The 26,222-nt window shown below is 39.3% G+C and overlaps 2 protein-coding genes across 2 annotated transcripts in view; one reads left to right on the top strand and one right to left on the bottom strand.

Moving 5' to 3' along the window:
* LOC109936048 (protein FAM81A-like) overlaps positions 1-2,889 on the bottom strand; it is a 61,517-nt gene extending 58,628 nt beyond the window's left edge. The window contains exon 1 of the mRNA XM_048616034.1: positions 2,813-2,889. The gene's annotated coding sequence lies outside the window, so the exon portion shown is untranslated. The remainder of the gene's footprint in view (positions 1-2,812) is intronic.
* A 131-nt stretch (positions 2,890-3,020) lies between these two features.
* The window catches only part of myo1ea (myosin IEa), a 135,747-nt gene continuing 112,545 nt past the window's right edge, over positions 3,021-26,222 (top strand). The window contains exon 1 of the mRNA XM_048615726.1: positions 3,021-3,373. Coding sequence (XP_048471683.1) covers positions 3,371-3,373 — 3 coding nt within the window. The 5' untranslated portion in view covers positions 3,021-3,370. The remainder of the gene's footprint in view (positions 3,374-26,222) is intronic.

The raw sequence follows: 26,222 nt of genomic DNA, 5'->3' as shown, positions 1-26,222 counted from the left end.
GAAACGTCAGCTTTCCTGCTCCTCTGATGCTGCTTGGTCTGCTGTGTTCATCCAGCTCTACACCTTGTTGTCTCAGATTCTCCAGCATTGGCAGTTCCTACTATCCCTGGGTGGTTGTTTCTGCCTTTTTGTGAATTGCCTGAGGCCTATAGATGAGGATCCCATGAATAGGATTAGGAAACAATGGTAGAACCAGTAAATTTCAGGCAATGATTGTGGAAAAGCTGGAACCGCAACAGATAATGGTTGCTTATAAGTACAGGATCCTTTGAGAAGACTACTTGTGTTTTCTTTAAGCTTTCCTTTCCCCAGTCTTTTTTTTTAGGTTGAGTTAGATAGTTTCTTAATTATCAAGGAATTCAAGGTTATTAGGGGTAGGCAGGAAAGTAGAACTGAGGCCACAATCAGATTGGCCATCATCTTATCAATGGCAGAGCAGGCTCAAGGAGATGAATGACCTACTCCTGATTCCAACTCATGTTTGTATATTACTCAATGAAATTGAAAATGGGTGGCTCTTACAAGCAAACGAAGAGAAAAGAGCAGGGCTGTGAGGCATGAAGAACTGAACAAAGGACCTGTCTTTGGACATATCACCACTACAGAGAAAACCAAAAAGCCCATGCCAATTTGGTGTGATTTTGAGGGAAACTTGGGTCTGGGAAAACACACACACATACACAAGGTGATGAAAAATTAAATGGACAATGCTGGAAATTCTCAGCTGATCTGACAGTATGTGCAGAGAGAGAAACACAGAAGTGTTTCAGGTGGATTTTCTGAAGAAGGGTCTCGACCCGAAACATCAGCTTTCCTGCTCCTCTGATGCTGCTTGGCTTGCTGTGTTCAATCCAGCTCTACACCTTGTTATCTCAGTGTTTCAGGTGGGTGCCTTTCATCAGATAATTGCATGTTGTTACTGAAGAGAGAAGAACCATTGTGAATTTTTCAAACCTTGAAGTATTAATATTAATACAACCTTTCATCTTATTTAACGCCTAAGTGTGAAAGAGGACACGAGACGAGAGTATCTCAAAAGGGTTTGATTTACAAAGAGTTAATTTTTTAAAAAAAAAACTGTTTAGATCTGGATATATTCAAGCTGAGTTGTTAGCTCTGTTTCTCACTCCACAGATGCTACTAGACTGGCTGAGTATTTCCAGCATTTTTATTCAGATTTCCAACTTCTAAAGTGTTTTGCTTTTGTAAAAATAATACTGTTTTGAGGATAAAACAGTTGAGCAGAATTCAGAACTGAAGGACATATTTTAACCATGCCCTTCTTGGTAGAGGTGGAATTGGGTAAATGTTACTGTATCTCAAGTACTTTTAAAAGTCTTATTCAGAATTCAGTAAAATGTAAGTACATATTTGTAATCTAACCTCTCCATTCCCCACCACCACCATACACAGAAATACACTTAGGGTCATATGTTGTCAATTGTTATTGTCTGGTAAGTAATAAACTGCTGGGAAAATGAGAATGCTGGAAAGAGAGAAGGCGGATCACATTCCCAGTGTAAATCCGCATCACAATTTCCATTCCTCACAACAAGTAATTAACCCTGGTGAAGGAATGAGTCAAATTCTCTGTTTTATTATCACAGGGATTGCAATGCTCAATTCTGTTTGTTTATAATTAAACGTAATATCTCTACCATGATTTGTACATGGGAACCCAATGTAATATTTCCACATTTGTTGAGGGGATTTAGATAGGTGGACTGGATGGGCAAGAACCTGGCAGATCGATTATAAAATCAGAAACGTGAAGTTATCCACTTTCATAGGAAAAACAGAAATGCATATTATTTCTTAGATAGTGACAGTTTGAGAAGTATTGGTGCCTAAAAGTGTTCTTGTTGGTGAGTCACTGAAAGCTAACATGATGTTTAGCAAGCAATCAAGAAGGCAAATGTGTTTACACCTTTATCCCAGGAGGATTTGAGGACATGAGTAAAGATGTCCTGTTGTAACTGCATTGAGCCCTTGTAAGACTGCATCTGAAGTATTGTATGCAACTCTGGTTTCCTTATCTAAGAAAGGATATACTTGCCATGAAAGGAGTGCAACAAAGGTTCATCAGACTGATTCCCAGGGTGGCAAGACTGTCCTGTGAGGCAAGATTGAGGAAACCGGGCCTGTATTCTCCAGAGTTTAGAAGAATGAAAGGTGATTTTCTTGAAACAAAGGAAGTTCTTGTATGTCTCAACCAGATAGATGCAGGAAGGACGTTTCCTTTGGTTAGAGTGTGGGTCTAGAACGAGTGCTGAGGTGAATGATCAATCTTGATCTCATTGAACAGCAATAATGGGCTCCAGGGAGTGAACTGCCTCCTCCTGCTCCTATTTCTTGTAACTGTCGAAATCAGTTCCTAGTACTTTCCTGAGATCAGAGGACTTTCTAAAGGAGTGAACTATTTTGGGGACTTGTGATCCCGTCTAATGTTACCTCTTGAAAATGACAGCGGGGTAATCATCCCCACTGCAAGTGCTGCCCTGGTGTCATTCAGATTTGCCTGCGTTTATTTTTAGTTCCTGCAGTTTACATATTGTCCGAAGTATAGAGCAGATCTTAGGGCTCTTGTGGGCGCAGTGGTAGCGTCCCTACCTCTGAGCCAGGATGTCTGGGTTCAAGAATTGGTGTGTAATAACGTCTCTGGCTGGGTTGTTTAAAAATATCTACAGTAGACGTGCCGGTGTCGTAGAGATGATAGTGAAGATACATCAGCTTCATGACAATTAAACGTAACATCCAATTAAGTTGAAACATAATCACTGTAAATCATATAGGTGTGGATAAGACACTCTACCTTACGGCAGTTGGCTTACAGACAGCAAGTTTTGTGTGTGTTTTGAATGGCATCTTGTCAGGGGCAGGGCTGAGAACATTGCTGCCGGTGCCGCCTGAGACTGGCTCCACCTCGCTCCCTCTCCCTCTCCGCATTCCCAATGGTGTGACGAGCTACACTGACAAGCCGATTGGCTGCACCACTCGGCTACATTTCTCCATTTATGGACTGATTGGCAGAGTTATCGTATTCACCGGGACGATCATTCACCATTCGTCCCTCCCTCTCTGAGTGCAGAACGCTTGGGGACACCCCGGAGCTAAAAGGACTGATTCATCCAAAAAAAAACTTGATCATCTTTTCTCTTGTCTCTCTTTCCCCCCTTCCTCTTTGAAACATGGATCCATCCACAGCCTGTTGATGCCTCCCTCTACTGTGGGCTCCAGGATCGACAGTAGATGGAGTTCAACTCTATCTCAGAAGCAGGGGATCGCCAGTGAAGAGCATACAGTAGCTGGCACCGCCTCGATTTAGGCAGCAAACTCTTCCCGGAGCCGGCATCAATTCCAAGGAAGCAAAATGGTAAGTCTGAACATTCTAACAGTGGTCTATAGAAAAGGGCTTAAGGATATCTCCCCCCACCATTGGGACAGCTGTGCTGAACCCAAATCCTCGGTACAGCGGCAACCAGATCAGTTCCAATGCTTGACTTCAGAACAAAAAGACTGTTTCCAAAACGGATTTAAAAATCTGCGGTAGACCGGCCTTCTAATTGCGCTGAAAGTGACCGGCAGGGAGCGCTCCCTGGGCAGCCACGGAATACCCACAGGTTGGAGGAAATGCTTCAATGCCGAACGAGTCCAGAGTTCAATAAATAGAACGGGTCAGGAATAAACATTCAAACTCCCAAGGTGTTTTATTTTTCCCTGTACCTCACGTAAAGTTTTTTTAAAACTGGGCAGGGAACTGGCAATCCCAGTTTCATCAATCCAAGTAAAGGGTAACCTTAATAAAAGCGATTCCTTTTTGAAGGTTCGCAGTAATAGAAAACGAAATGGAAACTTGTGATGTTGTCTCCAGTCTGCATTGGCCACAAGTCGCGGAAAATGTATTATTCTATAGAATTGAATATTGCTGGAAAAAAGTCACCATGCAGACTCTATGGGCCGTGTGTTTTATTAATTCAGTATTTGGTTTGGTTTGGTAAGCTATTGTTTATAGTTGCTACTTCCATTGTAGCAAAAGTAAACCATCAGGTCATGGGAATGATGGAACAGTTTTTGCGTTTCAAAGATTCCTGACTTGTCTTTCTCTCCCGATTCTTTTGTAACTGGCAACAAAGTTTCAATTTGCATTATCTTAATTAGACTTTGAGTGGACAGATCAATTGTCATTTAAAAAAGGATGAAACTCTAAGTTTTACGTGACAGTGAGCCATTTTTGAAGAGGAATAAATGTCTTCTACTCGAAAGCGTCGAAATATATATTTCCATGTATTATTCAAGAAGCATCTTCAAACTATATACCGAAGTTGACCAACCCCTGGAATACATATGGTAGATTATCTCTCCAATTTTGTCGAGTATTATTTATCTTCATGTTACTGTGTGCGATCATATGTAAAACTAGTCAAACACTGGTGTGCAGCTATTGTGTTGGGTAAGCCTCACTGGTCATTTGTTTACGTTCATCACTGACTGTTGTCTTTGTGATTATCACGTGTAGGAACAGCAATCTATTCATCAAGGCTGATTCTGCAGTCGTCTGTAGATGTTGTAATCTTAGAACAGTTCATCGCTTTTTCTTCTCAGTCCCACTTTAGTATAAGAGCTTGGCAATTTTCTAAGATTGTCTTTAGCTTTATTGGTATTATTTATTTCTGTGCTTCCCATTCAGCACCACGTATATTTCCTATCTGAAACAATGCATCAATTTTGATAGGAGTGGTAAGAAATTGTAAGTATGTGCAAGCAATCAAATGGACTGCAAGAGATAACAAGGTGTAGAGCTGGAGGAACACAGCAGGCCAAGCAGCAGAAATGGACTGCAATATGTCGTTCTCCAAGCGCGCCTGTGTCCCAAATGTTAGTGTGTTCAGGTAATGCTTGGACCTCAGATATCTGAAAGGCATGGCAGATAGGTACATGAGGGAGAAAAATGCTGGCATGTTGGTAAGATTAGATGAAGACTGGCAGGAGGCTTGTATTGAGGGACTCTAGCGTGGACCAGTTGAGCAAAATGTCCTGTTTCCATGCTGTAAATTTAATGCAAGTTTTGGAATGTGAACAACTTATTTTATTTAACCATCTTTTAGATTTTGTCTTCAGGAAAAATTTTTAATTTCCTATTTATTGAAATGTTCTACCTATCCATAAAGACAAGTGGCTACAATTACATTTAATAATGAACTGACAGACTGCCAGAATAGCATCAGAGATAGTAAGAACTGCCAATGCTGAAGTCAGAGATAACACAACGTGGAGCTGGAGGAACACAGCAGGCCAGGCAGCATCAGAGGAGCAGGAAAGTTGATGTTTTGGGTGAGGACCCTTCTTCAGAAGTAGCATTATCTGTGATTCGAGTTCATGTATCAACTGCTATTGGTGATTGTTTTGGAGTCCAATTCAACAAGACATAGAAAGTGACCCAGTGAGCTAAATATAAAACAAAACCCTTGTGTGCCTGTTAATTTATTTTGAAATGGACGTCTGGAACTCTTATAGAATTAGTTATGTCACAATACATATGGCGACCGTAACATGATAGAATTTTTTTATCAAGATGGAGAGTGAGGTTGGTGATTTGGAGCCTAGGATGATGAACCTTAATAAAGGAAACTACGAGGATATGAGGCATGAGTTGGCCTTGATAGATTGGGGAGAATTACTTAAAGGGATGACAGTGGATGGGCAATGGCAAACATTCAAGAAACACATGGGGGAACTGCAGCAACTGTTTATTCCCGTCTGTCGCAAAAGCAAAATGGGTAAGAGAGCCAATCCATGGCTTACAAAGGAAATCAGAGATAGTATCCAATCCAAGGAAGAACCATACAGCTTGGCTAAAAAAAAAATAATAAATCTGAGGATTGGGAGCAGTTTAGAATTTAGCAAAGAAAGACCAAGGGATTGTTTAAGAAGGGGAAAATAGAGCACAAAACTAAGCTTGTCATAAAGACTGACACTAAGAGTTTCTATAGGTACATGAAGAGAAGGAGATTGGTAAAAACAAATATAGGTCCCTACAGACAGAAACAGGGGAATGTTTAATAGGGGACAAAGAAATGGCTGAGGAACTGCATACATACTTTGGTTCTGTCTTCACAAAAGAGGACATAAATCAGATGCCAGAATTCTTGGAGGAGGCAAGATTTAGTGAGAGAGAAGAGCTGAGGGAAATCAATATTAGTAGAGAAATGGTGCTGGGAAAATTGTTGGGATTGAAGGCCGATAAACCCCTGGGTCCTGATAACCCACATCTCAAAGTACTTAGGTAAGTAGCTCTAGAAATAGTGGATGCATTGGTGGTCATCTTCCACGATTCTATAGGCTCTGGAACAGTCCCTGCACATTGGAAGGTGGCTAATGTCATTCCAATATTCAAAAAAGGATGTAGAGAGAAAACAGGGAATTAAAGACTGGTGAGCCCAACAATGGTAGTGGGGAGAATCCTCGAATCTATTGTCAAGGATTTTATAGCAGAGCATTTAGAAAGCAGTGGCAGGATCAGACAGAGTCAGCATGGATTTATGAAGGGGAAATCATGCTTGACAAACCTGTTGGAATTCTATGAAGGTGTAACTAGTAAAGTTGACAAGGGGGAGCCAGTCGAAGTAGAATATTTGGACTTTCAGAAAGCGTTTGACAAAGTGATGCAAGATTAAAGCGCATGGGATTGGGGGAAGTGGTATTGAGATGGATAGGAAACTGGTTGGCAGAGAGGAAACAAAGAGTAGGAATTAATGGGTCCTTTTCAAATTGGCAGACAGTAACTAGTGGGGTGCCACAGGGATCGGTGCTGGGACCCCAGCTATTTACAATATATATTAATGATTTGGACGAGGGAACAAAATGTAACATTTCCAAGTTTGCAGGTGATACCAAGTTGGGTGGGAGGGTGAATGTGATGAGGATGCAGAGATCCTTGAGCATGATCTCGACAGGTTGGGTGAGTGGGAGAATCAATGGCAGATGCAGTATAATTTGGATAAATGTGAGGTTATTCACTTCAGAAGCAACAGCAAGAAGGCAGTTACTACCTGAATGGCTGTAAATTGGGAGAGGGGAATGTGCAGCGGGACCTGGGTGTCTTTGTGCACCAGTCGCTGAAGATAAGCATGCAGGTACAGCATACAGTAAAGAAAGCAAATGGTATGTTGGCCTTCATTGCGAGAGGTTTTGAGAACAGGATCAGGGATGTGTTGTTGCAGTTGTACAGGGCTTTGGTGAGACCACACCTGGAATATTGTGTGCAGTTTTGGTCTCCTTTTTTGAGGAAAGATGCTCTTGCTGTCGAGAAAGAGCAGCAAAAGTTTACCTGCCTGATTCTGGAGATGGTGGGTCTGACATATGAGGAGAGATTGACTAGGTTGGGATTGTTTTCGTTGGAGTTCAGACGAATGAGGGGGGATCTCATAGAAACTTGTAAAATTCAAACAGGACTGTACAGGGTAGATGCAGGGAGGATGTTCCTAATGGTGGGTGTGTCCAGAACCAGGGGTCACGGTCTGAGGATTCAGGGTAGGCAATTTAGGACGGAGATGAGGAGACATTTCTTAACCCAAAAAGTGGTGAGTCTGTGGAATTCATTACCACAGAAAGTAATTGATGCCAAGACATTGAATGTATTCAAGAGACGACCAGATGTAGCACTTGGGGTGAATGGGATCAAAGGTTATGGGGAGAAAGCAGGATTAGGCTATTGAGTTGGACCATCGGCCATGATCATGAAGAATGGCGGAGCAGGTTCGATGGACCAAATGGCCTCCTCCTGCTCCTATCTTCTTTGTTTCTATGTCACGGTCAGTGAGACTGTGATAATGCAGAGCTTTATTGCTGCATCATACAGTATCACAGAGCAAGTAGACATGAATATACAAATAACTAAGAACTAGGAGCAGGAATAGGCAATTCAGCTCCTTGAGCCTGCTGTCATTTAATACAGTCATGGCTGATCTCATCTCAGCCTCAACTCCAGTTTTCTGCCTGTTTCCCATAACCCTTTAACCTATCACTAATTAAAAATCTGTTTATCTTTTCCTTAAATTTGTCAGTGTCCCAATGTCCACTGCACGCTTGGAAATGAATTCTACAGATTCAGGATCATGTAAGAGATGTAATTCCTCCTCATCTCTGTTTCAACTAAGCTTTAAACTGACTTCTCATTTTAGAATTCCCCACAAGACAAAACATCCGCTTTTTGTCTACTTTGTCAATTACCTTTAGCATCTTATGCACCTCAATGTACCTCTCCCCTCTTCCTTCTAAACTCGAGTAAAGTATAAGCCTAAACTGTTCATTCTCACCTTTAAGACAAAGCTTTCATCTCCAGAATAAATATAATGAACCTTCTCTGAACTCACACCCTTCCTAATGTACGGTGACCAAAACTGTACACAGTACTCCAGATGTGGTCTCATCAGTGCCTTATACAATTGCAACAACACTCCCTACTTTTATACTCCATTCCTTTAGCAATAAATATCAAAACTCCAATTGACCTCCTTATTACCTGCTGAACCCTCATATTAGCTCTCTGTGACTCATGCACAAGGACACTCGGGTTCCTCTACACTGAAGTTTCTCTCCATTTAGACAATAAGGTTTTTTTTATTCTGACCAAAGTAGATAACCTCACACTGTATTTCTGGACACTGTGAATTCTTGACATCAGCTTTTCAACTAGAAAGCACTTTCTTCCAGGAAGGAAAGGAAGGTCATACTATGGAGGAGTGAGTCAAAAGATTTAGTCCATGCTGATAGATAGCTGCAGAATTTGAGAATTGGAAGAAGTTACCCGCCTAGTCTTATTTCCAAAAAAATGGTATAAGGTGTAGTGTAACCTATGCAATAAAAAAATTGCAGAGACAAATTTGTTTCGTGATTTGCTGAGCAATACAGGTTAGCAAGATTTTGAATATCCATATTTGATCTCCATTGGTGTGCAGGAAGCAGTGCTGCAGGGTGATTTTTGTTCCTCATTGTTGTAAAGTGACATTACTGGAAGTGGATGTATGAATGCTGGGTGATGATAGGGTCATGTGTACGTGTGACAGATGACAGATATGTTCCTACAACTTGCTATTGTTCATCATAAAGACCTGTGTTTGAATATTACTACAGTACTTGATTGAGGTCCTGGTGAACCTGGTGGCTGTGGAATTATACCCAAGCAAAAAAAAATTGCCTTTCTAATAGCAATGGGAAGAAATGTGACTTTAGTTATGATAATTTTTTTATGTATTGTAAAATAAATGTGCACTCTTAAACATCTCGCCCTTAAATCTCTCATGTTTCTCTCACAGGCCATAATGTTATTTTTAAAATTTGAATGGTATTGAAATATAAATCTTGATTGTTTCTGATCTGTTCAAGTTTAAAATCAGTTAAATGTAGGACTGAAACGTACCTGATATAATTTGGGGGAGTGAAGATTGTTCGACTGTGATGAATCTTTGTCTTTCAGAGATATTACTGTATATAGTATGGAATATGTTGTGTGTCTAGATAGAGGATCCACATTTCTTTATAGCTTAAAATCTGCAAACTACTTTAGCCTCACAAATTGCCCAAACCAGTATTTGAAACAAATGAAATAATAAAGAACAGACAACCTCCAACTAGGTGATATTTATTACATTTTTAAAAAGTTTGGTGTCATAGTGCAACAACAAACTATTGTGATTGGAAAAATGACTACACCTCCCAGTCGAGAACCACTTCAACTCCCCCTCCCACCCCTTGGACGACATGTCCGTCCTGGGCCTCCTCCAGTGTCACAACAATGCCACCCGAAGGCTGGAGGAACAGCACTTCATATTCCGCTTGGGAACCCTGCAGCCCAGTGGTCTCAATGTGGACTTCACAAGCTTCAAAATCTCCCTACTCCCGACCTCATCCCAAGACCAGCCCATCTCGCCCCCTCTTCCTTGGCCTGTCCGTCTTTTCTCCCACCTATCCGCTCCTCCCACCTCACTGACCAAACCCCACCCCCACTTCCTACCTACTAGCCTCATTCTTGTCCTTGATCTGTCTGTCTTCCCTCCCACCTACCCGCCCCTCCCTCCTCAGTGACCAACCCCCATCCCAACTCCCTACCTATGCTCATCTGTACTGGCTTCATCCCCACCTCCTTGACCTGTCTGTCTTCTCTCCACCTATCTTGCTCCTCTATCCACCTTCCATCATCGCCTCCCCCTCTCTCTATTTATTTCAGAGTCCCCTTCCCCTCCCCCATTTCTGAAGAAGGGTCCAGACCCAAAACGTCAGCTTTCCTGCTCCTCTGATGCTGCCTGGCCTGCTGTGTTCATCCAGCTGTACACCTTGTTATCTCAGACTCCAGCATCAGCAGTTCCTACTATCTCAAGCAACCAATTGCAGTCTTTAACAGATTTCTGCTAATTAATTTCAAAGTTAGTTTCACTAGTTAATCATCGCACTGCACAAAAATGCTTTTGCTTAAACCTGCATAAATAACTAATTTTTATTTAGGGCCTTGAGAGATCTCAGGACATCTCAAAACATTTTAGACCTAATGAAATAGTTATGAAGCATGGTCACTAAGACAGAGAGACATTACAGCAGGATCATTAACAATGATGAGTGTCTTTTACAGTAATTAACTGTATGGGAACCACTTTAGGACAATTCAGTGATATATAAGGGAATATATATCAGGTTCACTCACTCCTTTCTATCCTTTTTGCTTACTTTCATCAGTTGAAATGAGGGACAAGTTATACCTGCACTTATATATCACTTCTCATTAAAATTTCTTAAAGTAGTTTACGGGTTTTGAAGTTCACTAACTGCTTTGATTACAAATGAAGCAGCCATTCTTCACTAGCAAGATCCCTGACTTGAATGACCTGTTTAATTTTGAGTAGTCCTGTATGAAGTAGCAAAATCAGCTAAAACACAGGACCCAACCTCCTGTGGCTCTTCAAATATTCATGTCAATCTGCATTCAGTGGAGAAGCTTAACAGCTCTTCTGAAGAATCACATCTTTGACGACGTAACAAACATAGAAATTGCTGGAGAAACACAGCAGGTATAGCAGTATCTGTGGGAAGAAAGCAGAGTTAACATTTCGAGTGCAGTGACTCTTCACCAGACAATGCAACACTGCCTCAGTGCTGCACAGGAATGTCAGCATAGGTTATTAGCTCAAGCTCTGATGTGCAATGTTAACTGGCCACCTTCTGATCCAGAGGGATTGAACTACCGGCTGGGCTAAAGTGACACAAATTAATTTAAATTAAAACTCGTGCTTTTTTCCCCACTCCACATCAGGCACCAACACTGAAAATTTAGCTAAATTCATGCTCTTTTTCACTGTCTGGAAAACAGACAATGGGATCAGTCATAGGCTCCATCCAGCAGATGCAAAGTAGTAGGTCAGTATAAAAGCATCTGTTTCTCATTAGAACTAGCCCTGTCCAAGGTGCATGTGAAGCAGTCTCACAGTGGAAGAGTCTGGTCCTTATTTCCAGTCTGTGATATAGATAGACTTGTTGAGGATGAAAGTATCAGTTGAAGTAGCAGACTGTAAAATCTTATCACTAAGAGCAAAGTGGTTTTCTCTGAAGTACCTCAGCAACAGTTAATACAGATTTTTTTGTTTGAGCTGCTGTAATCATTTTGACTGGTTATTCCTGCATTTTTGGTTAGGATAGCAATTGGCCTATGAGCAAAAATACTGTTTAACACATTATGGCAATATTCACTTGAGAATGATTGAACAGGCTGCATTCGGTTTTTACTATTTTTGAGAATAATGCATTTAAATAAATGTTAGGTGTGAATATTCAATATTTTACTGAAAGTCTGATTTTTGTTATATTGCCATTATTGTTAATTCTACAATACGTCACTACAATGTGACCTACACAAAACAATTACCATTTTGACTTCTAACATTACAGAAAGCATTTTTTGGAGCTAACTGAAATTTAAATTGTTTGCATTTGTTACAAACATACATTTAAAAAGTGGACCAATGTGTCAGCTGGAGATTTCAGCTCATAATTCATAGACACATAGATACTTAGCACAGACAGAGGCCATTCAGCCCATCATGTCCACGCCAGTCAACAAAGATCTGACTGCACTAATTCAGTTTTTCAGCTTTTGGTCTACAGTCCTGGAGGCTTTGGTAACTCAAGTCATTATCTGAGCGTTTCTGGCAGGGAGTTCCATACTCTCACCATCCTTTGAGTGAAAATTTTCTCCTTAGTCCTCCTCTTTGCCCTCTTAACCTGAATCTATATCTCCTGCATATTGATCCCTCTGCTAATGGAAAGTGTATCTTCATATCTACCCTTTCTATGCCCCTCATAAACTTGTACGCCTTTATCAGGTTCCCTCTCCACCTTTGCTACTGCAAGGTAAACAACCTCAGCCTCTCCAATCTTTCCTCATATTCCAGAACCTCCAGCCCAGCCTACACCTTGCCAAATCTCCTCTGTACCCTCTCTTGTGAAATCACATCCTTCCTATAGTGCGATGACCAGAACTCCGTGCAGTATTCCAGCTGAGGCCTGTCCACTGTTTTATACAGTTCCAGCATAACCTCCTTGCTCTTCTATTCTATTTCTCAGCTAAAAATGACAAGGATCCTATATGCCTTCTTAACCACCTTGTCTACCTGCTCTGCTACCTTTAGGATCTATGGATATGCAAAGCTCATAGCACAGGCATATCTTTTTCATATTTTAGAACTGTCTTCTGGGTCACAGAAGAAACAGGAGTGGTCATCTGGGCACTAGAAAGAAAGGTTAGGCCTCCTGTGGCAAGATACACCCTCTGTACTCCCTGATTGCAGGGTCATCCTGAATTCTCCCTCTTCGATTTACCCAAGTGCCAGGGACTACCCTTTGATCTTTGGCAATAGCCTCCTGCCACCTGACATTGTGTTTCCCCTTCCTGCATGTTTCTGGTAGGACAGTGAGGCCGTGCAGATGAGGTCCATGAGTTAACATCGCCTCAGCCTCACAATGCCAGAGTTGAACTGGTTTGATGCTTGCCCATCCCAAAGCTTCACAAATTAAAATAGACTCTACTTTGTTAAACGACTACAGTACACTTTGTATATTTTTATTAGTCTGAAATAATGTATAATACAACCAAGATTCCTTATCCTTGTGAATTTATTTAGACATTTTAAAATCCTGTTTCTAATCATCGTGCAAGTGTATTTGTTAATATGTTAACATATGCTCCCATTTTAAACCCAGTACACATGTTACTCACTTTGAATTCTTTGTGGAAATCAAATGTTAGGTTATATAAAGGATGAATTTTGCAGGTACCACTGAAGAACTTGTTTTATTGATCTTTACTAGCATAGAGTTTTGCATTTTACAAAAGGACAGAGTTTCGTTCAGCAGGTAAAGTTGTTTGCACAGCATCACCAGCACGAACACTGTGGATTTCTCCATTAATATGCAACCTTTTTTGTATAAGATTTACTTATAGAGACTTTTAGTGAGAATTTCCCTCTATGTGCTTCACACAGGAGAAGAATGCAAAGCACTAGGTGTAGACTTTGGAGAAATAACTAAATACATGATCAATGAGAGATATTTTTAATAGACTTCTAACAGATATGAATAGAAGTAGCAAAGCAGTGATTTGGGGAGAGAGTTTAAAAGCAGGATTGAGATTGCTGACGTGGTGGAGACTGGGCTCTGTCAAGTGGTCAGCACTAGAAACAGAGATAATCCTAGAATAAATGACTAAAGATATTCTCATATACCTGATATGTGATATCTTAACATAATTCATTGTCAAATTCATGCATTTAGTAAACTTTATAATGCTGTCATATTATCAATACGTCTTTCTAGACTTGGCTTAGTGGACAGTAGACATACATTACAAGTCAGAATATTGTGAGTGTATGTCCTGCTCCAAAGAATTCAGCACAAAATCTGGACTGACACTCCCTAACATGCAGTACTCCCTCAGAATTGAAGTACATACGACATTAAACCGAAATCCTAGCTGCCCTGTCAACTGGATGTAAAAAATCCACTAGTACGTTTCGAAGAAGAGCAGGAAGGGCTCCTCTGATATCCTGGACTATGCTTTGTACTCATCTAACATCGCTGGAACCGGTTATCTCGTCATTATCACATTGCGCACAACAACATGCTACAAACAACTGCTGAAGATCACATTTCTTATATTACAACAGTGTCTGTGCTTGAGAAAGTCATTGCTTGGTTGTCAAGTGCTTTGGGACCTCCTGAGTTTGTAAAAGGAACTATATGTATGCAAATATTTCTTTTCATTTTCTTTTTTCTTTCTTAAATTGTCTGATTATCATTTAAAACAAAGATATAACTTTGAGTTCTTATTGCTATTAATCTGTCAGTTGTGATTAATGAGTTTTAGATATATATATATTCAGATTCTGGCGAAATCTGATGCAATATATGAGAGAAAGAGAACTTTTGATTTTGTATGTCGATCTCGGGGAATGGAATTTTGTCTACACTTTGGGCCAAATGTCTGCATCAGATGTTTTAGATAGAAAAAAGCGCTGGATGGGAAGTATTGAGTACATTTGACTTACTCAATATGAAGGATTTTTATTGTGTACAAATATAATTTATAGGTTTTCAGACTTGGCTCAATCTTAGCACTATTTCTTCTTCTTCAGATAGTTGTGTGTTCAAGCTGATTCAAAATTCCTGAGCATAATAATTTAGGAAAACACTTTTGTTTAGTCCTGAAGGACTGTTGCTCTAACAAATCAGTCATCTTTTGGATGAAGCAATAAACTCTTTCCGATGAATATAAAATATTTCATGGTCCTATTTCAAGCATAGTAGGAGTGCAGTTTCTAGAGATGTGGTCAATAATTTCTCCCCCATCCACATCATTACAACAAATTAGCTGGTCATTATTAGTTGCACACAGTTGGATTCTGCATTCTCCACATCACAATAGTGACTACATTTTGAAAAGTATTTACATTGGTGGTTAAATACTTGTTATAGTGAAAGATGCTATGTAAATGTTTTTTTGAATGCTTCCTTGAAATTCTTGATTTAGATGCCTAATTCCGTGTGATTTAGGGCAGTAGGTTAGCACTCACTCAAATCAGACAAAATATCCCAATGTTTTCAATTATTGATACTTTTCTCTGTGCTCCAGACATATGAATACCAAAATGCGCAAAGATAGTCCGCCCTATATTTCGACTGTTGATTGTAAAGTTTTCTCTACATCCTCCATAAATACATTTGTTTTATATGGACTATGATCTCTGTCAAACAGAGTCACTAAATCAAGAAGATAACAGCTATAAAGAGACATTTCAATTATGATTTACTGACAGTGGCTGATTACTGGAGTATAAATAGCAATTTCAGCCCTTCTTCCCCCTCAAAGAAATACAGTCTGGTATTTCTAGGCAGCAGAGAATGCTCTTATCCTATCTTATGGTCTGTATTTAAGCCCAGGACTCTGAGGTAAGGGTGCAGTGTTGTACTTCCTTACGCTTCAGTAGCATGAAAATTAGATTTTAATCATTACTTTTGAGACCTGCAATACATGAAATACATAGCATATTGCAAAGTGCACATTTACGTCTGTCCTTAATCTCCATTATGCCACACCAGACTGTATTTCTTTGAGTTTGCTTGTAGAGTTCCCTTTTAGGAGGAGTTCATTCAAAACCATTTACTGCCTGATTGAGGGAGCCAGCATTGGGAAGGAGAGCCTGCTGAAAACAGCCCCTCCCCCACCGCCGATGCCTCCAATCTTGCCCATTCTGTGATTTTCCCCCACCTTGCAAACCCAAACCCTAGGTCTCTCATACATGTGTGACCTGGAGTCCCTTGTTGATCCTGAACTTCTACTTGGTGCATTGCCAGCAATTGTGACTGCCCTGAATGATGCTGACAGCAGCGGAAATCCGCTGGTCTCTAATTGGCTGGCAGCTCTTTGAAGATTAGAAGTTATCCATAGAGTTTCCACCCCCAGGGATTTTAATCCAGCAAAGCATCTGGTACTGGCCATTTAATAAGTGGGCCTTCACCTACTTGTTCTTCAGCCAGCAGGCAAGATCCCCATCATAAATATTAACTGCTGCCTAATATTGCGTCTGACAAAAACATACAGCTGCAAGCAGCTCCTTGTTTGAATCTCTATCAGTGTGGAGTTAGATTATCTCAACCAGTGCAGTAGTAAAATTTTACTAAATGTTGAGGAGAAGATATATAGACAGGTTTTGGACTACTTATGGTTATCTAGTGATCCTCTCCACTATAAGAATGCACTTGCTTAAGTATTGAATGAGGACAGGTTTGGACCTGACTGTCACTCTCCTTTGGTCCTCCACTCTGTGGTCGATAACCATGACCAAAACTTGAACGAGATACAAGTACACTGCTACTGATATGAAAGAGGTACTTAATATATTATCATTTTGGGAATTTAGATTTTAAAGTAGAGGTAGAATAGGTGTGCGGTTTTAGTTCATAACGGGTTTCTTTCAAGCAGTAAGAAAGTCATTTGGAACAGTGAACTAATGACAACATTTCCAAGAAAGCACATAAATTCAGTCAAGTGCTTAGCAGAATTTCTAATACCTCTGATGTTAATTGAGGAAGTGCTTACAATGTTGAACTTTTACAACACACAGAGAAAACAGATCCATGGCCATGAGTGAGATAACAAGGTGTAGAGCTGGATGAACACAGCAGGCCAAGCAGCATCAGAGGAGCAGGAAGGCTGACGTTTCGGGCCTAGACATGAGTGATTTGAGTTCCAGAAGAATCAGGTTCCCTTTCAGGAGAAAAGTTTTATCACAGTCGGAGTGTTTTTAGTTTGTGAGGTCTCCAAACTGTGTGAGGTTGTGGAAAACTTTTCAGCTGTTAGAATTGAAAAGAAGTTCTGTTCATCAAAACAAGAACAAGTCAGTTAAGTGGGGAGTTAAAGAGTTAGGATCAGAATGACACTTCACTGGCAATAAGCACCTAGAAAAAATATTGCTGGAAAATCGGTTGAAAATTTGCTTTGCTATTAGTGTTAAGATCTTTCTAAACTGTCAGATCCATGGCTTTGTTTGTTTTCTTCTTTTGTGTAATAAACCTCTGTTCTGTGTTAAAGAACAGTGGCAGCCTCCTGAGAATGTGTTCGGTGGCTAGCCACTGTAGTAGTCAACTGCAGATGTTAACCTCATGATCTATCAATTCAGGGATCAGATTTGTCCGGCATTACAATCACCTGGGAACATAACACTAATCATGAATGACGTACACTTTTGCAAGGAGTCAACACCTTTTGGAATGAAAAGAAAGGAGAAATTGGCAAAAATAAATAGGAATTTAAGGAAGTAAGCAAAAACTGTAAAGTTATTCCCAAAAGCAGATAATTCATAAGTCACTACTTAAGCACATTGTTAACAGAAATTAATTAACGTTGTTCAAATTGTTTTCATTTGTAAACTATGTGCTGAGCAAAACATTTTTTGCTTCAGTTGTCTGATTATTTTGATAAAACCTATAAGATCATTGAGCTCTGGACGTTGGTTACTGTACTGTATGAGTAACTGTCTCTGGGAAATGCTGTAATTTCTGTATTTTTGACCAGTTGGAGTGGGAGGGATTTGGGGTAAACTAACATTATCAGCAATCCTGAGGAATTGCCTGCACTTTATCCTTCATGAAACACTGTGGCAGTTCTGACATGACTACATTGTTTTCTGAAATGTAGTCCTCATAAATCCATTCCTAAGTTGTTATAATGCTGCCTTTGGGTCTGACTGAATGCATTTTGTGCTAACCTGAAGAGCAAACATTATAGTTTTAACACTTCTAACATATTACAGATGGTCACTGGACAGTGATCAATAATAGGATTTTTTGATATATTGTTTGTACCATAGTTCATGCAGTATGGACAACTATACCTGGTTGGACTCAACACTGACTAGAAATTGAGCATGATCCTTTCTGGTCTGTATTGCTTCATTCTATATCACATGATGTCTTTACCCACTAGATTACTAGAGTAGCTGAACATGTACTTTTAAGAAGTGATGTGAATCCTTCTTTAAAATTCTTGAAACAGCACAAGAGTTTAACATGGCTATGAGTTTCTCTCCCTTTAGTTGACACTGACGAGGGTTTGAAGATCTAATTTATAAGCCGTTTGGTCATTTCCTTTGTATATCTTATTAAATGTTTTTGTCATTAGTTTTCCAAAAAGTGTAATATAGTTACAGACTGAAGTCACTGAAAAAAATCCCAGGTTATATTTTAGCCACCTAGGAAACAATGATCTACCAATTGGGCCTTTCAGTAAATAATAACCAGTACAAAGACAACTCTATAACTTAATCCAGTTGATTCGTTGGGAACTATTCAAACTTCTTTATTTTTAAGCATCAGCACCAGGAAAAGGTTCTCTGTGCCATTGTATCTAGCATTTGGACATTTATGAGTAGGACTTTTCATGTGTGTACATATGCAAGCATGCAATTGAAGCACTGTATGTGAAAATACAGGCATGGAGCTTCATTCATATAATTAAAGAGCAATAAGGAGGTAGCAGCATAACTCAAGTTTTCTAGCTCTTGCAAGCAGAAACACTACCTGCAGTAGAGAAGCACCAATGAACAGTAATTTATTATTTTTTTGCTATCAGAAAGAGATTGGTGATGCTAGTGGAATTTCAAACATCTGCCCTATTTTATGCAGCGGTCATTATCTACTGAATGCAATTGGCCTGACTAGCTTGTGAATTCAAAGGTCAATAAAAAGACTTTGGTTTGGTCTGTAGTTGCATAGCGCATCAGGATCAGTTGACCTAAATTCAGATAAAATAAGAAAGGTTGGGTGTGGAAAAGTAAGGATGTAATTGAGCCAAGACTTTGCGGTGCAAAGATTTGAAATACATATTAATAATCTAGATTAAATATGGAGTTTGGTGAAGCATGAATAAAACAAAACCTATGCAGCAACTTTATGACATGTACCAATTTCGTTCTTTGTCATCCAGAAAATGGTTACAAATTTTAGCTAGTATTTTTGCCATCCATCATTTCAAAAACTGAACAGTTGTGTTTTGGAAGTACAATTTCTGCTGCATGTGTGTCCTTTCACTTCACCATGCCATTTTTCCATGCTTACTAAGAGGTTTCTGCTCCAGAAAATGGGTAAGAATAGCTGTAATAAATTTGAAAAGGCAAACTTGCCATGCGTTATGAAAAATACAAATGGAATCCTTTTCTGTCTGGTTCATGGCTTTATATGCTGTGGTTTTTACCTCTAGCCTGTTTGAAAATACAAATGAAATCCTCAAGTAATAGGATTAGGTAAGGGACGAACCAAACTTGTACCTAAACTCCATTGGTGGTTTTCTTTCTTGGGAATGGTTCTGAGTATTTAAAACAGCATGAATTTCAGCTTCCTGCATGGAGTAGTAGACTGCAGTAACTAACCAAATAAGGAATTGGTTACATTACTTTAAAAGAAAAAGTGCACTGAAGGGCTAGTCATATTCCTCTGAGGTGAAACAAGTCTGTCTTTCATTATTAGGCAGTGTGTCCAACATTGTGAGCACTCTTGTGGCTGTACATGTGCTTCGCAAAACCTTACAAGGAGGTGCTTGTTAATTTTTTATCGTTGAGCAGAGCAATTCAAAGAACAGAACAGCAATGTTTTGTCTAAGTTGTAAGAATAAAATCTCATTTCCAATAATATATATATATCTACTACCATGTGTGATTGTTTATTCAAAGGGGAGCTTGAAAATAAATTTTTACAAAATGTAATGAATCTTGCACCAGGCACTGCAAAAATAAAAGAGAAACCATTTGTTGGAAAAATCACAAATTCTTTAAAAGTACTGAGGAACATTTTCTTGTGTCTGTGCCTGAGGATGTTGAATCACCTGGATGCAATAAATTGAGGTGCACAGGATTCCTTATCCTTAGCTAGTTAGACCAATTTTGTCCCCATTTTGGCCCCTTCTCTAGTCTCTGTGCCAAGCCGATCCAATTTACCTTGGTACAGACAGAGGTAAATTTGTCCCTTTCAGCTTTAGTGCTTTTTACTTCCACTTGACATTATTAGATTTCCTACTTTGAGTGCTGTACACTTTCTGTCTTTTCTCCCAATCCCCACTCTGTGTGCATTTCCCTTCTCATTTGATGTAACACACAGGAAGATTGTGCAAATATTGATGGATCTGACTCTGCGACCAAAGTGGTAAGCAAAGGACTTGGGGACAACCCTGACCATTACCTTCTCCCTCTCGGCTTCTCCAAACCATATACAATACCGACTATCTAAATTCACAAGGACAAAGTCTGGGGAGTCTGCTTAGCTTGCAGCAATGAAACCTTAACCCAGCGTGAAAGCCAGGAAAGGACAGGAGAAAATTAGGAAAAGGTGGTATTATAGTTTTTCCATGGATTTTTAAAAAATAACTTGCATTTATATAGTGAATTTCATGACCGCAGGACTTCCCAAAGCACTTTACAGCTTAATGAAGTACTTTTGAAGTGTAGTCACCATTTTTTTTCCACGTGGGTGTCACTGGCTAAGCCAGCATTTATTGCCAATCTATTATTGTGCAGATGGCAGGTAAAAGTTAATCATATTGCTGTAGGATCTGGATTCACATGTAGGCCAGACCTGTTAAGCAAAGTATCTTTCCTTCACCAATGACATTAACTGCAGATGGGGGTTACATGATCACCATGAGACTAATGGGTATCAAACTATTTTCAGTAATCTAATGAAACTTATATTGCCATGCACCATTAAGTTATGACGTGAACTTGATATTCCAAAAGTAATTTTCTATCATTGAATTTAACTGTGACTATCAACATTTTCCCCTTCAATTCATAACCACTGTAGTGCTGGTCATTCTTGCAGCATCTACTTGAGAGAACAGTTTTATTTAGATGTTGCTATCAGCAGCATTACTGATTTGGAACATCAAAGGGTCAGAAATTAAGGAAGAGCAATATTTGAAACTGCTTACCAAAGCATTAGCAGTGAACAGCTTTGCACAGCTGTATCTGGAATGAAATGCGAAACAAGGTTTGTTTTGTTTGCATGGTTTATTTCATAAAGGAGCAGATGGTGCAATAAAAGAGAGTGCTACAGATTTTTGGCAAAAATTTTGAAAAGCAACGAATCTGGTGTTCAAAGAAACACGCGGAAGCATCGGCAAATTCTGACTGCGGAGAACTAATGATTTTAGGCAGGATATGTCCTGTGGTGTGGCTAGGGCAATGATAATGAAATGACAGTAAAGTACATGTTGGCAGTTTCAGGAGAGAGAAACTATTTGGGAATCTTCTTCCAGGAAGAAGTGGTAATTGTACCAAAAGAGTCAACGTTGATATAGAATGTGGGTGGAATGGTTGCTCAGTGGTTAGCACTGCTGCCTCACAGCACCAGGGACCTGCGTTCGATTCTACCCTTGGGTAACTGTCTGTGTGGAGTTTGCATGTTCTTCCAGTGTCTGTTTGCGTTTCCTTCCTCAGTCCAAAGATGTGCAAGTTAAGTGGATTGGCCATGCTAAATTGCCCTGCAGTGTCCAGGGAAGTGCAGGTTTGTTGAGTTAGCCATGGTAAATAAGGGGTTACACTGAGGGTGGGGTCAGTGGGATGCTCTTTGGAGGGTCAGTGCAGACTCAATGGGCTGAATGGGTTCTATTTAAACAAATTCAATTTTCCATATGCTGCTTGTGTCAAATTTCCTGGTTAAACTTCTCATTTAGAGATTTAAAGTTTCTTCTTTTAGTTCATTCATAGCCTACCTTGGTGCTGAGTAATATTCAACACACCGACTCTCCACTCAATAAACAGGTACATTTTACAGAGGTTTCATTAGTGAAAAGCAGTCAACCGAGTAGAGATGGTAAATACAATTGTTGATTATAACATGCTAGTTAATTCTGTCAATTCAAATTAAGTATATACATGAGAAAGGCAAGGATGGTTATGATGGTTACAGGGCTGTTGTGGCACAGTGGTAGTGTCCCTAACTCTGAGCTGGAATCCCAGATTCAAGTCCCAGCTGCTCCAGAAATGTATAATAACGTTTGTGAGCAGAGAGTTTTGTTTGAAGGCATATCAAGTGTTATAAAACGGAGGTTGACCCCCCCCAATAATTAAAACAGAAACACCCAGAGAGGAGCACCTCACCCTACAATCTGTTATAAGAAGTGTGAAAAGTGGTATAACCTGCCTCTCGCCCCCCAGTCTGTTATAAAGGAGTGGTTAAATTAAATAAACTCCTGACACTCACTATATAATAAACAAGTAACAAATTATTTATCTAATTCTAACAGTGAACAGATTAACTGAACCGTTAACAAACTGAACAATTCCCACTTAACTGCTAAGTATTCCCAAACAAAACAAAATTCTAATGGCATGCTGTTCCAATAAATACAAGCCCCACTTATATAAAGTAATATAATAAAAAAAAGCTTAGTCTTTCAAAATTAGAGCTAGGATATGTCTTCTGGAATGTTCTGTGCCTTATTCACTGCTTTTCAGTGAGGAACACCTTTTTTCCATCGAATTCTGGTATGAGAAATATTAGCTAAGATTGCTGCTGTACTTTAGATGATGGCTACTCTAAAAGCTTAGAAAATTCTGTGAGAGCGAGAGATTTTCCCTTTAGAGCTAATGGTTGTTAACGCTATCAGATGGCAGTTGCACTCATACTGATTTTCTAATGCCCTCTTCTTTTATACTCTTGATGACATATCAATTTATTACCGTAGGATTGGTCCTATGATGTCAAAGCCATCAGATTTACATTTAATTGGTTTTTAGTCTCTAAGTGCCTGGTTCAAATTAATTGGCTGATATTCAAACTGGCTGCCTTGCTAACAAAACAAAACTGCTGCCTGGATTGCTAACCATACAGTCTTTGATACAAATGTTTCAGTTTCAGGAGCTCTCTGTGCATCAGCAACTCATAAGCTGCCCACAGATGTTTTTGAATCTCTAAGCACAGAAGAGCATATTCTCTTTTAAATGGACCATGCAGCCTTCCCCTTACCATTTCACAAACATAAATTCTAACGTCCTGCCTTCCAATCCACAAGTACTAGACCCAACTTTGCAACACAAGGAGCACACTGACTCAAGAGAGCGGAGTCAGGAGATATACACCTATAATATTTCACTCTATTAATAAATTTATTCCAAGTAAAGGCTGGCTTTTTTTTTCCTTCATCAATTGATGATCCAACATGTAGCATGATGCACACAATTTGCTTTCTGTCCCAGAAAATAACTCATTTTTGTGGGACTTCCAGTCAATCTGAGTTTATCAATACTGCAAGTTTAATTTATTTCAGTGGTGGCAGTGCTGAAAGAACTGGTATTGGTAGAAGGGGAAGAGTCCAGAAATAAAGCTACCAAAGTTTGGAAATTGACCTTAAAAAAAGATCAGATTTTTATTTTCCAATAAATCACTAACAAGTGACCTCAACCTTTTAGTTTGAAGGGTGACTGCTCTATGCAGTTCGTGCCCAGTCACTGACCACTTACTGTGTAAATCACATAAACTGAATATTTTCTTGAATCATAATTGACATTTTCTTTTGATCATTATGGTAAGATTTTAAATTTAAAACACTGTTAAATCCTGACAGAACTGAACAGATATCTTGAGATTTTTGTCATACAGTTACTATTCTGAGACACAATCACTTGAATGATAAATTCATCATGAAGCTCTCTCTTGAAGCACTGGGAAATAACAATCGAAGATTCAATAGGGTTTTTCTTTTAAAAACTCTGTTATAAACTATTAAATGTAGGTTATATTCATTTATTTTGGCCATAGTATATCCTAAGATGTTCTACAGCATTCTTATCAAATCAACATTTAATCCAAGTTACAGAAAGGGATATTAGGGCAGATGACCAAAAGGTTGGTCAAAGTGGAAGTCTCTAAAGACTGTATAAAGGAGGAAAGTGACGGAGAGGTAGAGAGATTTAGGGATGTAAATCCAGAGCATGAAACCTAATGGTAATTGATTAAGGGGTCAGATTTGGAGGAATGTGCATTTCTTGGGTGTTGTTGGAGTTTGAGGAAATGGGAAAGTATGAGGGCATGGAGGAATTTTAAAGACGAAAACATTAGCTTAATTGGGAGCTAAGTGAGGTCAGCAAAAAGCACATTTTTGAGAGAATGTTGTATGTCTATCCTTGACTGTACTACTTTTGAATGGAGATCCTAATGTGAGTGTAGTATAAGTGAATTTTCCTCATAATCCCAGAATTTGTGATTGTAGTTGTATGCTATTTGAATAGCTCCATCCGATCTTCTGTAAGGAGAAAAAGTAACATTCCTGCATCTATCCATGTAACTGAAATCCCTCATACTTGGAACCTTTCTTTTCTGAAATCATTTCTGGAACCAAATCTTCTCTGCGTCCTCTTTAAAGACTTCACATCCTTCACAACCATAAAGTATGGTTTCTAGAAGAAGGCACATTTCTCCAGTTGAGAACAAACCAATATTTAGTACAGGTTCATCATAATTTCCTTGCTTTTACTCAATGCTGCAGTGTTTAAAGCCCAGAATCCCATAAACCAGTTTTTCAATTTCCCTTGTCTATTTCAACAATTTGTGCATGTATATTCTGAGGTATGTCTACTCCTGAACCCATTTAGAACTTTGCCCATTTCATTGTCTCTTCTTGTTCTTCCTAACAAAATGTATCATTCTGTATCTCTGTGCATTAAATCTTATCCTCACATGTCTGCAGATTCCACCGGTCTCTCTACAATTCCTTGGGGGAAGAAAAGGATGAAAATTAAACTTTGACTTTAGTTTTAAGGGAACAACTTTAGCTCTTGCAGTTAACATAGGTTGACAGTGGTTGTAATCTACTGAGATTTTGCAAACACTGAGAATTTTCCTAAAGCATGGAGGTCAAAGGATATTATGTCAATAATGGCTCATTTGGTATCACTTATGAGTCAGGTGGCTGTCGATTCAAGCCCCACCTTTGAGACTTGAGCAGACCATCCTAGCTGACATTCCATGCAGTTCTGAGGAGTGCTGTGCTTTCAGATGTAATGTTAAACCGCTGCCTTTTTGCCCCCTGAGGTCAGCACCAAAGATTCCTTAGCACTATTTTGAAGATGTGCCGTTGAGTTCACTTTGTGCCTTGACCAATATTTTTCTGCAATCATTGTCTTTAGAACAGACTATCTGATTGTTATCACATTGCTGTTTGTGGGACCTTGCTGTGTGCACATTGGTTTCACTTTGGCCCACTAACAAGACATTCTGAAGATACAAAAGGTGTTTTTTTATAATGTAAGTCCTTTCTTAATTACTTAGTAGTACAGAATTAAAACATTGTTAACAAAGCAACGCAAAGTCAAAACTTTTCCGTCTTGCATTCGTCGAGACTAGGATGGAAAAAATCAGACTTGGAAAAAGGAGCACCAATTTATCTGTCACTCATTTTAGCAATGTTTAAGTTTTTAGTTTGTTTGTAAATGTAGAAATGTACTGTATTTCTAATAAAGTACGCACAAACATCTGAGAAACCCTTTGCTATGAATGTTTACTGAATGCATGCTTATGTTTTTCATGCATTTAGGGTACCAGCAACATTCTGTCTCAGGAAGTTTCTGGGTGTACATTATGCAAGGTTCATTGATATATGGTAGTTATGCCATCAGAATAAGCAATATACCATTTTATACAGTTGTTGTTGTTGAGCTGAAAATAGAAGATGATGTTGGCAATCTACTTCAAGAAAATGCCTGGGTGGAGTTGGGGTGACACCCAACTGTTACACACTAACTCTTTAGTTTAATCTATCTGGATAAAGGCCGAATCAAACAAACCACTGTTTGACTAGTAGATGAGTTAAAATCCCACTGTTTTTGTATTTTAAATCTTTCTACATATTACTTGAATTAAAAAAAAGTGCAGTAACCATTCAAAGCATTAACTGTTTCACTGTAATTTCCTTGTTTAATATTCTCTGCTTCTACACTGTCTAAATTGTGAAATGCTGGCTGAATTTATGCAGTGGATTTTTTTTATTGCACAAGCAATATTTTGGGTTTCCACTTTCCCCTGTTTTCTGTTGAACTGCCTGAAAGGTTTCGACTGTTGCTGAGATGCAGATGACAGCAGTTGTCTGGTACCTCACACAGTTGGTAGGTTTGATGCACTACTGCAGATCCCAG

The sequence above is a fragment of the Rhincodon typus genome, chromosome 33 (assembly GCF_021869965.1).
Source record: "Rhincodon typus isolate 14 chromosome 33, sRhiTyp1.1, whole genome shotgun sequence".
Lineage (NCBI taxonomy): Eukaryota > Metazoa > Chordata > Chondrichthyes > Orectolobiformes > Rhincodontidae > Rhincodon > Rhincodon typus.
Note: the sequence above shows the minus strand (reverse complement) of the source record. Positions and strands in the feature narration are given on the sequence as shown.